We start from the raw sequence: 12,175 nt of genomic DNA, 5'->3' as shown, positions 1-12,175 counted from the left end.
GGTGCACACGTTCGACGTGTGATATAATTTCCAGGGGAGATCGTCGTGCAGAAAAAAACGGGATTTACGAAATACAAAATCAACCTTGCATAATTGTAATTAAATAAATAATTGTAATAACGAGTTTTCAGTGAAAATTGGCAATTCCATTAAAAGATGTTTTCAAAATATATATTTTCTTGCTAAAAAAAGTTGTTCACCCAGATACTTACTCCGCGTCAAAATAATAAATTACCTCGATTTGACGTAATTCGCATGCAAAAATGATTTTCTCCGCATCGCTCGAACGATTTCCACCACTTCTAACATTTGTCGGGTAAAAAGTTCCTCGCGATAAATTTCAACTCCGCCCATCGCAATACCGCACTCGGTCGCGAAGCGAAGCAAACTGGTGCTAGAGATTTTGCCACGAACGAAGAAAGAAAAAGTCAAGAACGATGAAAATTTTAAAGAAGGATTTTCCTGCCAAGCGAATCGTAAGCGAACCAAAAGCATAAGCATAGGGGATCCAAGGACTCGGCCGTAAATACCGGTTTTAGTTGTCAGAGGTGATGTACGAGCTAAGAGATAGGGAACGAAACGTCGCCAAAGGACGCAAGGGGTCTCACGCCCTCGATAACTCCGACCAACGACCATCGATATTATCTACCGAGGGGCAGAAATACGAATGACAAATCCGGAATATACGAAAGCCCGGCGATAAAAAAAAAGTATCGCTTGTCCGTGGCATGTTTGTACCGCGATTCTCTCCAGCTGTGACACAACCGCGGATCGACTGGACTCGAGCGAATGAGAGCGAAGCAGGGGGTTGAATCTCGATCGGGCATAGACCCGGGTCGTGCCGCGGCGCAGTGCTTCGTTATCGAAGGTTAATTTGATCGTGCAGCTCGTCACGGTAATTAATTTCGATTGGTATTCCGAATCGGCCGCGAAACGTCTCACCTCCTCGCGTGCCACCGATAATTACCAACGACGAACGAGGCTGATTGCCTAGAACTGCCAACGCGACAGAAGGGAAACGCGCCAAGGAATTCGAAAGTTCGTTGACCGAAATTTCGAGAGCCCGCGAGTAAACGGCCGACGGCAGATCGAAATGCTGGGTGAACCTCGAATAGATGGACGGACGGGCCGAACGAAAGTAAAAACGAACACAGGAGAGTGCATGTTTCCGCGGAAACTATAGTGGCCAGTTAGTCCAGAAACGAAAACTCCAAACGAAAGGCCATACAGATGCTCTTGTCGCGCTTGCGTATTTACAGTCCGACGTTTTCGACTTTGTAGCAACTATTTCAGTTTCCGTGACTTCTCAGCGAATCTCGGACGTTGTCCGAGTTAACGAACACGAACCCTAATCAGTTTCACGATATACAACCGATAAACTTTTTATTACGGTATCTAACACACTTTATAGTCTAAAGTTTCAAACGAAATAATAATTCAAGGGGTTGTTTAACTTTAGATTTAACCTAATTATTTAGACTTATCAAGTATCCCAATACTTACGAATATCACACTCGTTTGTCACACAGTCGATACTTCCGACTGGAACAGATTTTCGATTCGCCACCCCAACAGACACTCGCTCCACTCGTCTATATTTTTTTCTCGTTCGAGGACTCGCAATGCAGTTTGTGCTTGGAAGAGCGTGCGTTGCGTCACGAGGGCACCGATTATCGGACCTCGTGACCGCGACCCGATCAATCCTAACCATCCCTCCTTGGCCATCGGAATTAGGACAATTCAAAACTTTCGATACTTTGCATCTTTCCAGTAAAATTGACAGGGGTTAGCGAATATCGATAACAAAGGAGTTTTGTCGATTACCAAGGTGTTATACACGTACGGATAGGTGAAAGACAGTAATTTGCGTTTCCTTCATTCGTCTTCGTTACAGCGCCTACGCTTTCCAGCTCGAATCTTGTCGTCGACACCGTTAAGACGACAGTGTTCCTTTGCCTGCCATTCGGCGCATTCCGTCGATACGATAGTAAAACATCGCATGGTCTCGACGAGAATAACGCTTTGCTGGGGAAATTTAAAAGTCTAATCTCGTGCTGTGCCCGTGCGAGAAACGCACGATTAATGGTAAAAGCAACTTTTTCGATGCGTCTCAGTTTCGATGGCGAAATCGCCGAAAGATACGAAAGAAAGAAAACTAAGATTCCTTGTGAGAAGTTCCAAATTGAGAGGTTGCGAAGACGAAGAACGTATCGCGGCGGAAAACGAGGAAAGCCTCGGGTGTCGCGTGTCGTCGCGTCTTCGCCTCGTCTGCTTTTCTCCGCTCCTTTTGCCCAGCCAGTTCCGTTGTTCTCGGTTCGCGGCCATTTCTTTCGCTCGTCCCGTCGCGTCGCGTCGTTCCCCGACGAGTTATGCAACGAGGAGATGCCACCGTCGAGGAATGCCGTTAATTGGCCGAAAATAAATGCCGCCGTTGAACGTCTTTCTCTGCTGCGTGCTCGCATTCGAGCAATGTCGCTTTGCCTCCTCTCGTCTCGTTTCGACCCGTCCGCACTTTTCTCGCTCCGCGTCACTCGATCGGTGACTACCGACGGTTTTTTGACACCGAGACGACTTCGTTGTCGCAAACCGAGACCGCCGGAGACGCGAATCTCCGTCGCTGTATTTTAAAGATAGCTCGGGAAAGCGATAGACGCGAGACGTCTCCTATACGAAACGACAACGACCGCGGCCCCAACCGTTACCGATAGATTCGAATCTATTTAAAGGACATGCGTTCCTCTTCGCAAAAAGAACATCTCGTCTAGACCTTGAAACGGCAGTCGGCTAAAGGTAGGATTTTCTATAAACGTCAGACGAAAGCTACGCGTCTAGACGTTCGTATCTAAGACGTTCGTAAGAATCTTTTTGCTGACAATCGTCTCGATCACGGCCTGACGAATTACGAAGCCTCTAAACGAAAAGACACCGATGGTATTATAGACTGACCTATTTCAAGCCGTCGACATTCTGTCTTCTTATTTTCGACCTCGCATCTCCCTACTCGGTCCTTCTTTCGATCGAAGGAGCTCGGGTACGCGACGAGCATTACGTCGATCACGTGGAACGGTTCTCCGGAGGATTTCGCGAATCCGACGACCCGTCAATTTGCCAGGCGTCACGTTTCTCTTTCTGTCGATAGGTCGCCGCCGTCCAACGACAAAGTGCTTTTCTCCCAACAGTCCCTTTCGTTTCCTCGAAAATGGAGTCGACCTCTTTGGGAAAAAATTTACTAGGGCGTTGCGACTCTGCCTATTTCAACGTCAAATAGATTTCTCTTTCTAGCCAAAAAATAAGAAGCTAAGGTATGAAAATGGAAGAAGAAGGAGCGGGCAAATAAGAAGGAAAAGACGGACGTTTTCTTTACCCCGATGCGATGCAACATATGGAAAAGCCGAGAAAAACACGATGGAGGCCGTTGCGGATTTACGAGCGTGAACGTCAACGTGTGGCGTTCGCATAGTTAACGATGGAACGATAAATCAATGCGTTTACCAGCCGGCGAGGGATGGACGCGCCTTGTAGATGAACCGAACGATATTTATGCAACGAACCGGTTGCGTATTCGTGGTTGGTTGAGTCGCATGCACGACCGCGTTCGCAACGGAGCGACGCGACGACGCGACGGTACGGTTACGATAGCCGAGTTCTCGTACCTCGTCGCACCGCTAGGCTTCCAACGGACAGCCGCATTGTTTCGCACCCCTTCGCGCGTATCTATCAATCTCGTTTCGGTTTCATCGGCGTTGTACTACGCCGCTCGAATGACTGGCAAATTGATCCCTGTCGTTAAACGACCCTATGAAATTGCTGTCTATGGAAAATTCAACGAAATTCGGTAATTCTCGGCTAATAAACGCATTCTCGCCCTTCGCGATGGACGCAGAACTATCCTCATAGACTTTTCGATCTGCTACCACGGAGCGCTATCCGTAACCCGCGATCGACGATAACTCAGTTACCAAAATGATACCAAACACGATCATGTTTTCTTACATACTTACGATTAAACAAGAACGATCAGACTCTTCGTTTTATTCGCGCTCGATGTTTCTCTCGTCCTCGACGCATTTAAAAACCGAGCGAGTCCAAGAGAGACGATAGGCGATAATTCTTAGAATGGCGAGTAAGTAAGTACCTTTCTCGATAAGAGTAACGTAGCGAACCCGAACACCAAAGTCGCATTTACTAACCGAAGATTACTATATTTTCGTTTTAATTCGTCCAACGCGTGTGCATCGTAGAAAGAGGCCTCGATTACTCGCGCAGCTGGCACGGAGAGCTCTTGGTTATTCGCATCAAAGCTTCCGTTCTTGCCGGCTGTTCGTCTCGTTTGCTCTCTACCCGTCCCTTCCGGAATCTAGGATGATCTCTCCACCATAGTTTCCGCCTCTTCCCTCCTACTCCTGCCGAGTCGGTCTTTTCAGCCGAACAAACCATTCCCTTTTCTCCCTTATACCGGCACTCTAGCGTATACGATGAAAATGACTCGAGGCACCGGCTCGAGTCTGTGCCAGCGAACGAGGAGCGGAACCGTCGCGACGCGATGGCAACGGCAACCCGTGGAAACTTTTCTACCGACGAAACGCGACGCGCCGTTCGATTATAGGCTGCGTTCTCTAATTGCGCAAAAGTAATCCAGTCGCTCTCAATTGCACCAAATACACACAATTCGGAGATGTCTTCCTGTCGACAAAACTTTTAGTTAAGCCTATGGAACTCTGTGGAAGTTTGTGTTCTACGGTGCTTGAAACGCGACCTACTATGCGAATTCGTACACGGTGCATCGCGACGAAGAGAACCGTACAATGGCTAACGTATAAACAGGAAAGTTATGCCAAATTCAATTTGCACGAACTCACCAAAGTATTTGAACGTTTTCCATAGGAACGGTAATGAGATATCGCTGTACCGAAACACCATTGTCGTATTGATGAAATTTGATTCGTTGGAAGCTTTAGCGAAGCGACCGATGAAAATTATTCGACCGATAAAACTTTCAAACGATCGGCTACCGATCATCGTGACTGTAATGTCGGAACACGCGTTGCGAGCGATGTTCGGCGTTACGAAAGGAACACCTGAGCTTGATCGACGATAGCCAGAACGCTACGAGTTGAAACGGTTGGCCGGCACGCGATGCTTCTCGAACATCGATCCTGGCTCAGCTGACTTTCAGTCCACTCGCGTGCCTTTCCTTACGGTTCGATACGGCTGCTTTTAAACGCTGAACACAATCCACGTAGAAGGAAGCGAAACGCGTAGGCGAATTGTCGCGGAAGGGTAGAATCGCAGAGAACGGTGCACTGGAAATACTTGGGAATTTAGACGAGCAGTGACATCGTTAAAAGTCTCGAGTGCATCCCCTTTGATTTAAAATGCAAATTTTTGTCGAAGAAACGAAGGGAGCGGAAAGCTACGAGATTGTCGACCGAGCGACTGCTATCGCGACTATAAACTTTCCTCTCGTTTCCTTTCGGTACTTGCAAGACTAGCGTCGCGATAACCCATCCAAGAAGCGCGCTAACAACCTCTCTATTCTACATCTCGTCGTCGACTTTCCTTTCCTCCCTCCGACTCGCCTTTCTGTTAAATGCATTCGGTAACGAAAAGCCGATATTCGGCGGACAGACTCGCACTATCGGCAGAACTCGACAGCTCGTTTTAGAGATTTTGCCGATGGGCAGGTTGCGCGACGACGTCGACGAAACCACCTGCTTACGAGCCAGCCTCTGCTCGCAAAACCATCGTTCTTCGTTTTCCCTATCGAATTTCGATACCTATTCGCTGCTGCCAGTGGCGCCTTTGTTTCGTCTCTTCTTAAACGACGGTCCAACCACGGTGGTAACGTCGTCGCTCATCCGCGCGGTGTCGTTTTACAACGATTCAACGAGAAACTTTCTCGATCCTGCGCCATACTAATTGACTAAACTTTTTCTTTGTTTTCGCTAATAAGAGATAGAGAGAATAAACGATCGAGCAGACGTCGCATCCCGATTAGCTCGTTCGCCAATTTGATCGGAGGGTTCATAAAGTCGGTATAAGCCAGCAGCATGATCGTGACAATCACATCTCGTTGCAGTTACATCGCTGAAGAAATTTCAACGTGTTTTGTATCTATAACAGACATAATATATCCATATTGAATTTTTATAAACGTTCAAAAACTTGTACTTTCGTGAGCCACTGTACGTAACTCCTACGCTTAATGGTTTAAGCATGAGAATCCAACGACAAGATTCGCGCAAACAAATATTATTATTATTATTATCATTATTGTTACACGGGCCGAGCCCAATAATAAGTACGAAAGAATATAATAATATGCGCAATGAGAAAAGTAAGAAAAAAAAGTGAATATAGAAAAGACAACGAAATAAAATAAGAAAAAGGGGATGAGGAACGGGAAAAAGAATATTATTGGAAAGCTTTACGTGATGAAAGGATATTGTAGAGCTACATTTTATATGTGTTTGAAGCGTCCGAGGAGGCCGATATTTTCAGCGTATCGATTTGCTAATTTAATAATTCCATTTAATGGATCTCGGGTGCTGTAGCATATTTTGGTAGTTGACGGCCACAAATCAAAGAAGTTGATCAGGTCTTAATGCACGTGGTAGTGCATACAGGTTTATGTGCACCAAAAGGGGTGGAGTTGATTTTGCCGTTAATAATAAATAATAACGGAAGATCTGCTACAATTTCGCGAATTTCGAGAGTAGATAGGCGGATAATATTATCTAAAATGGTAAAGTAGTTACGATCATGAAATGACATTCTAACGTCTTACTTCTAAACGGCAAATCTAAGAAATTTCTGATGAATTTTCTCAAACAGAAATACGTATTTGTCGTATGCGATATAATTGCGATGCAACTAACGAACCATAGAGAAATTTTAGAGTTGGCACATTTAGAAATTCCGAAGACGCGCGCGTAGCGAACCCAAGGGTTTTCAGCGATTCTTTGACAATATTAGAGCAATGTTTTGAGAAATTCAAGATACGTATGAAAATATTCTGACATTGTCGACCGCGCTGATCTCTGTCGAGATGCAATTCGATAGATTATAGCTAAGACAACTGGATTCGTTTTACACGAATATCTATATAGTAATAATATGACATTTAGAAAGACTCAAGTCCAATTTATTTAATACACACCAATTACAGAGGTTACTGAAAAGTCATACTGTAATTATATAGCGTCGTGGTGGTTAGAGATCCGCTTAAATATTTTTAGATTTTTATCCCAACGAACAAAAGCCGAATAAAATTCCCCAGAGACATTTTCCACTAAACGAGGATGCTGCCTCGTCCTTGATGCTCCAACGCTATTCCGCGAACTTGTTCGGAATATCGATGGAACGCCTGCGCCGACCACGGACTGAACTATCTTAACGAACCGTGTCACTCGTATGCTTCTCGCTGAGTTAATACAGCCCAATGATATGGATCGCAACCGAGAATTTCAAATATTCCAAAACACGTTCTAGAAAATTCGTAGGAAGGCGAATGCAATTCCCTTCCCTAGATATCTTCCCTAGAGATCTCATCCTGAGGAAGTTCGGGGCGAGAATCGGCGACCTTCCATCACGACATCTCCTCGTCTAAATCGCCTGGAAACAAGTGTAAACGGCCAGGTTTCGCCCACGCTGGCCGGGCTATTGGCACGAATGGCCACTCTGATTCAAATCTCTCGAACGTCTCTCATCGACGAATTACGATCGTATAACTAGTCGCCCTATAAAGCTACCATTGCGACACGGTTTTAAAGTCAGTCTAATTATATAAAGGGTAGAAAACTTATTGTAATGGGGAAGCTGCAGGTAGTAACCAGATATTCTACTTCAAACACTTAACGATTTGTTAATAGAGGAATTAAAAAATGATAGATTTCTTTAGAGAGAAAGATGAAGGTCAAATCTGATACAGAAATTTCGATCGCACATGGAGAGGAATCATCGGTGATAAGTTCGACTCAGCCCACGAGTCAGGCGTCACGAAGACGCCGACGCCGCCGATAGTGGAACTAGGAAAACATTCGCAGTTGCAAATTACTCGTGATACGCCAGCATTAAGCGTTTACGCGTGTGTTTCGCGTAACGAGGAAATTTACGAGATCGCAAGTTCGATTTACGAACCAGCGAAACATCTGCGGTTGGAAGTCGCTGGTGCACCGAACTCGTCTCGAGCCTCGAGCAGAGGGAAGAAGCAGGAAACGAGCGGCGCGCGTGCCACGCGTACTCTGGCGCATCGTTGCACACAGGAAGCGGAACAAGAGGAGAAAAACGAGACCGAGACCGTGTCTTCTTTGGTCGAAGATTTCGCGATGGTGGCACTTCAAAGCGACGACGGCCGCGTAGAAACGGAGCTGGTCCGTTTCTTAGAACGCTTTACGAACCGTCGCGCCGCGAGAACTTCGGTCGCTTCATTTGCTGGATTTAGAATGAATTATCGGGGTATTAACGTTGCGCGGACAAGTAATGCTCCTCCACCGTACGATCTACGACGTACCATCCCATTCTCGGATCTTGCCGGTTTCCCTTCTTTGCACAGTGGCCTGGAAAATCGGATTTCGTAGCCAAAACCCTATTTTTTCCTCTTCAACGTTTCAAAGAAATTGTTCTTTTACGGATTAACAATTTTATTTCTCCTTTCGAATAGTTCTGTGGTCAACAAACTGATGATAATCAAATCGACAGATTTTACGCTTAAAACGCCCTGCGCAATGAAATACGTTCTCGTATATACAAGTATAAGCTTTTACGATCTTTATTCCTCCGTTTCTGTTTGCAAAAAAATGTTTTACGAGAAATTCTACGAAATCTCACTCACCGAATCGCTACTCCGTGTTCTTGTCGTGTTCGCGATACCTAAAACAAAGAAATGCGTATTCGACGACAGTGGACATGATGTACGCGCGTGAAAATAAATCATCACGTAAATTCGGTTGTTAATTTCCCAGTTGATCGAAAGAACGCTAGACAGCTTCGAAATGCGAAGGACCGATCGAAGAAACTTCCTAAAAATACGAGACGACCATCGACAGTTCCCGAAATTAACCATACATTGCAATAGACGATTTTCAATCGATAGAACACGATCGCGTTTCTTCGAGTAATTTCGTAATTAGATCACAACTTCTACGTCTCGACGGGAAGCTTGGTAACTCGTAAGCGTTTTGACAGGGCTTCGGGTCTTTTTCTTCGCAGCACAGCTTGTCAAAGCCAAAGCGATTAGCACGAAAAAGTGGAATGCGTTTGAAAGACCAAGTCGATTCGAGTTTCCAATCTAAACAGAGATCTAAATATAATCGAAACATCGGAAATGTTTCTCTTGCCTCTAACCGCTTTGCAAATAGAGTACAATTCTGAATTTTCTGCGCGACGGAACGTAGCGTAACCACGACATTTGCTTTGCTCTCGGGAATGTTTTTGTGACGACGCGTCACATTCGTTGTCTGCGGAAAATGATTACCAACGACCGCTGCCTCCATCTCTTGCCCCACTGCTATCGATCCTGCTTATTTATAGCGATACAGGAAAACGGGAATCCGGTCGTCGTACTTGAAGAAGTTTGCACACGACGAGTCTGGTTCGCGTGAAAATTGAGCTTGCCCCTTTCGATCTTTTGTCAAGTACGCGTTAGAAACTGCGTTGCACCTATTAACCCCTTCAACCCTAGTGAAACGCGATACGCCCGAGTGAATGTTTCCGATTCCCTGTTGTTGACCTTTTAAGGCTTACCTTCTAAGGTTGGAAGATCAACGAAGCAAGAAACGCGTCTATTAACGAGAAGTACTTTTAGAAAGCGACGATTCGCTCGAAACCGAAACCAGCGAGAAAGTTTCGACTTTGCCAACCCCGTGGCTTCGGTTGCGGTCATCCCCGAGACTCCCCGAGGCTCTCCGAGGTCGTGTCCGATCGAATCGAGTAGCAAGTATCTACCACTCGGTCGATTGGCTCTTTGAATTAAAGCTAATTGTTGAAAACCACCTAAATGTAGAAACGTCATCGATAATCCAGTATCAGATTTAATGCTGTGTTTCGAGTGATGTCACTACGACGAGATCGTGTGGCGAAAAGGCCAAGCCGCGACCGAGAAAGAACAGTGAGCTGTCGGACGTTGCCATTGAAGCAACGTTTGCAACGAACGTCGCGAAGCGACCCGATGCGCCACTGCAAAAGCTGCACGCGCAATTCCTCCGAATAATTCCTCTTCTGGATTTCCATAACAACGGCTATTGAAATTAACATTAACTGTGCATCCACTGAAAAATCTAAACGACGTTCCTCGTACTATGACCTCACCGTGCCGGAAATTCGATTCTTACGAAAATCTGGACATGTTGAAAGCGTCGTAAAGCAAAGAATCAGCGGGATATTCTTGCGAGTGGTACTGGTGACTGACGTAGATGAAACGTGATTGTTATTGTGGGAAAATGCGGTGGATGCGAAATATGAAACCTCAGCTTCGACAAAGATACAAATCCTTAACGTGTGTACACTGGTTCATGAAAATATTTGAACATTTCCCATAGAAAATTTTCATGTTCCTATTGTACGTGTTATATAAAACAGAAAATACAAATCGCGTGCCAAGAATTACACACCGAGGAGATGGCAAGTATCGCCGCTTTCTTCCTCAACCTTCGTGTTTTGACTACGCTATTCCACGCCGCCAAAACAACCCACGATTTATCACCGATGTTGCATCGGAGAAACGAGGACAATGGGAAATTTCATCCACCGATGTTTATCGATACGGACGACATTCTCGTTTTCGATCTGCCTACTAAACGGAGGAACTTGCTTCTCTCGACGAACACAGCACCTTTTGAAAGTAAATCGAACAAGAATGCAATAAAATCCTAACGAACCGCGAAATTAGCAACGTAAACGTAAACTCGATACGACGTGTAACTAGTGTAGGTGATAATAAATGGAAATACCGAACGTACACGTTACAAATTTACGTGTTATTTTATTAAAATTACTAAAAATTTACTGGTCACGTTACCATTTTGCACAAAAGCATCAGAACAAAGACAATCGTGCAATTAATTTTTTCATAGCCTGCGACAAAAATTGTTTTTCTATTAATTACGAACCCTCGTCGTGTAAAAGTGGAGTTACTAGCTTAGTAACGAGGGCCAGCATTCATCATCTTCATCGCTACTCTGTTACGTTTGTGTCTGTTGCAGGCACCCTCGACGAGAGCGTTGAAAAACGTGTAGTTTCAAATGCAACCAGCGAATGGGAGTACGACGAGCACTCACAGCCATATTAACCTACCGAGACCGGGGTAAAATGTTCTCCGTACCTTCGAAACGAATCGTATCATCCGCCCTTCTTCGCAATCCTTGCTAGAAAGCTAACGTTCGAGAACAATCCAATCGTCGCGGAGCCTGACGACGAATGCGCGGCGGTTCGACCAGACAAAATCGCTACAAACCTGTCCTCGCTTCCAAGAGGAGCAGAAGGGCAGAAATGGTAAAAAGCAGAGGCAACTAAGCAAAATAACGCGTGATTTAGCAACTTGTATGCCAAGAGGCTGGGTAGCTCTCTATCTAGGGGACGACTTTCCATAAATCATAGCGACTCGTGAAACTGCTACAAACCGCAAGCATACAAATGAGAATGCAAATTTTGGAGCGTTACAGCTCTTTCCCTCGGATCCGGTGTTAACTCGCGCGTTTCATAATTCTCTAGGGAGATGGCATACTCCTTAACTCGCCTTTCCCTCCTTCCCCTTCATCGACGATCTTCTCTGTACGTCGCCTTCATTGTCTCTACGTGCTCCTGTTCGATATCGTAAACTTAACTTACGCCGCCAGCGAAGTTGCTTCGATAAACGGAAGAGTGTTCCTGTGCGCCTTCTCCTAGCTCGAATCCTTTAGCCGCCTTTCCCACGGTGGTTTCTCCTGCTAGTTCCCTTTACCATTGACGTTACACTTATCTCCATAGTTGGAGAAGGTTTATGTAGAACAACGCGACGAGGGAACGGCAAAGCCAATTTACCAACACGAACTCCGACACCGTTAGCGACTGTATTAGCGATCGTGTTATCGTCTCTATCGAATCAATCGTCCTACTTATCTCTCTCTCTCTCTCTCTCTTTTCTTATCGAATGGCTCTAAAGCAATTTGCAACTTACCATAGGTAAGGTTTCCTCTGC

The 12,175-nt window shown here is 45.4% G+C and overlaps 1 protein-coding gene across 7 annotated transcripts in view; it reads right to left on the bottom strand.

Annotated features, from left to right (window-relative positions):
- bsk (mitogen-activated protein kinase dJNK) overlaps window positions 1-12,175 on the bottom strand; it is a 59,555-nt gene that overhangs the window by 14,884 nt on the left and 32,496 nt on the right. For 2 of the 7 annotated variants that reach the window (XM_076628012.1, XM_076628010.1), the window contains one exon: window positions 8,834-8,871. The exons of 3 other annotated variants lie outside the window; for them this stretch is intronic. In XM_076628012.1, the coding sequence (XP_076484127.1) occupies window positions 8,834-8,871 (38 nt within the window). Of the gene's footprint in view, window positions 1-235; window positions 370-1,503; window positions 1,727-8,833; window positions 8,872-12,175 lie in introns of those variants that run through there. 2 more of the 7 variants (XM_076628014.1, XM_076628013.1) reach the window with 2 other exon arrangements.

Source organism: Bombus vancouverensis, chromosome 3 (assembly GCF_051014615.1).
Source record: "Bombus vancouverensis nearcticus chromosome 3, iyBomVanc1_principal, whole genome shotgun sequence".
Taxonomy (NCBI): Eukaryota; Metazoa; Arthropoda; class Insecta; order Hymenoptera; family Apidae; genus Bombus; species Bombus vancouverensis.
Note: the sequence above shows the minus strand (reverse complement) of the source record. Positions and strands in the feature narration are given on the sequence as shown.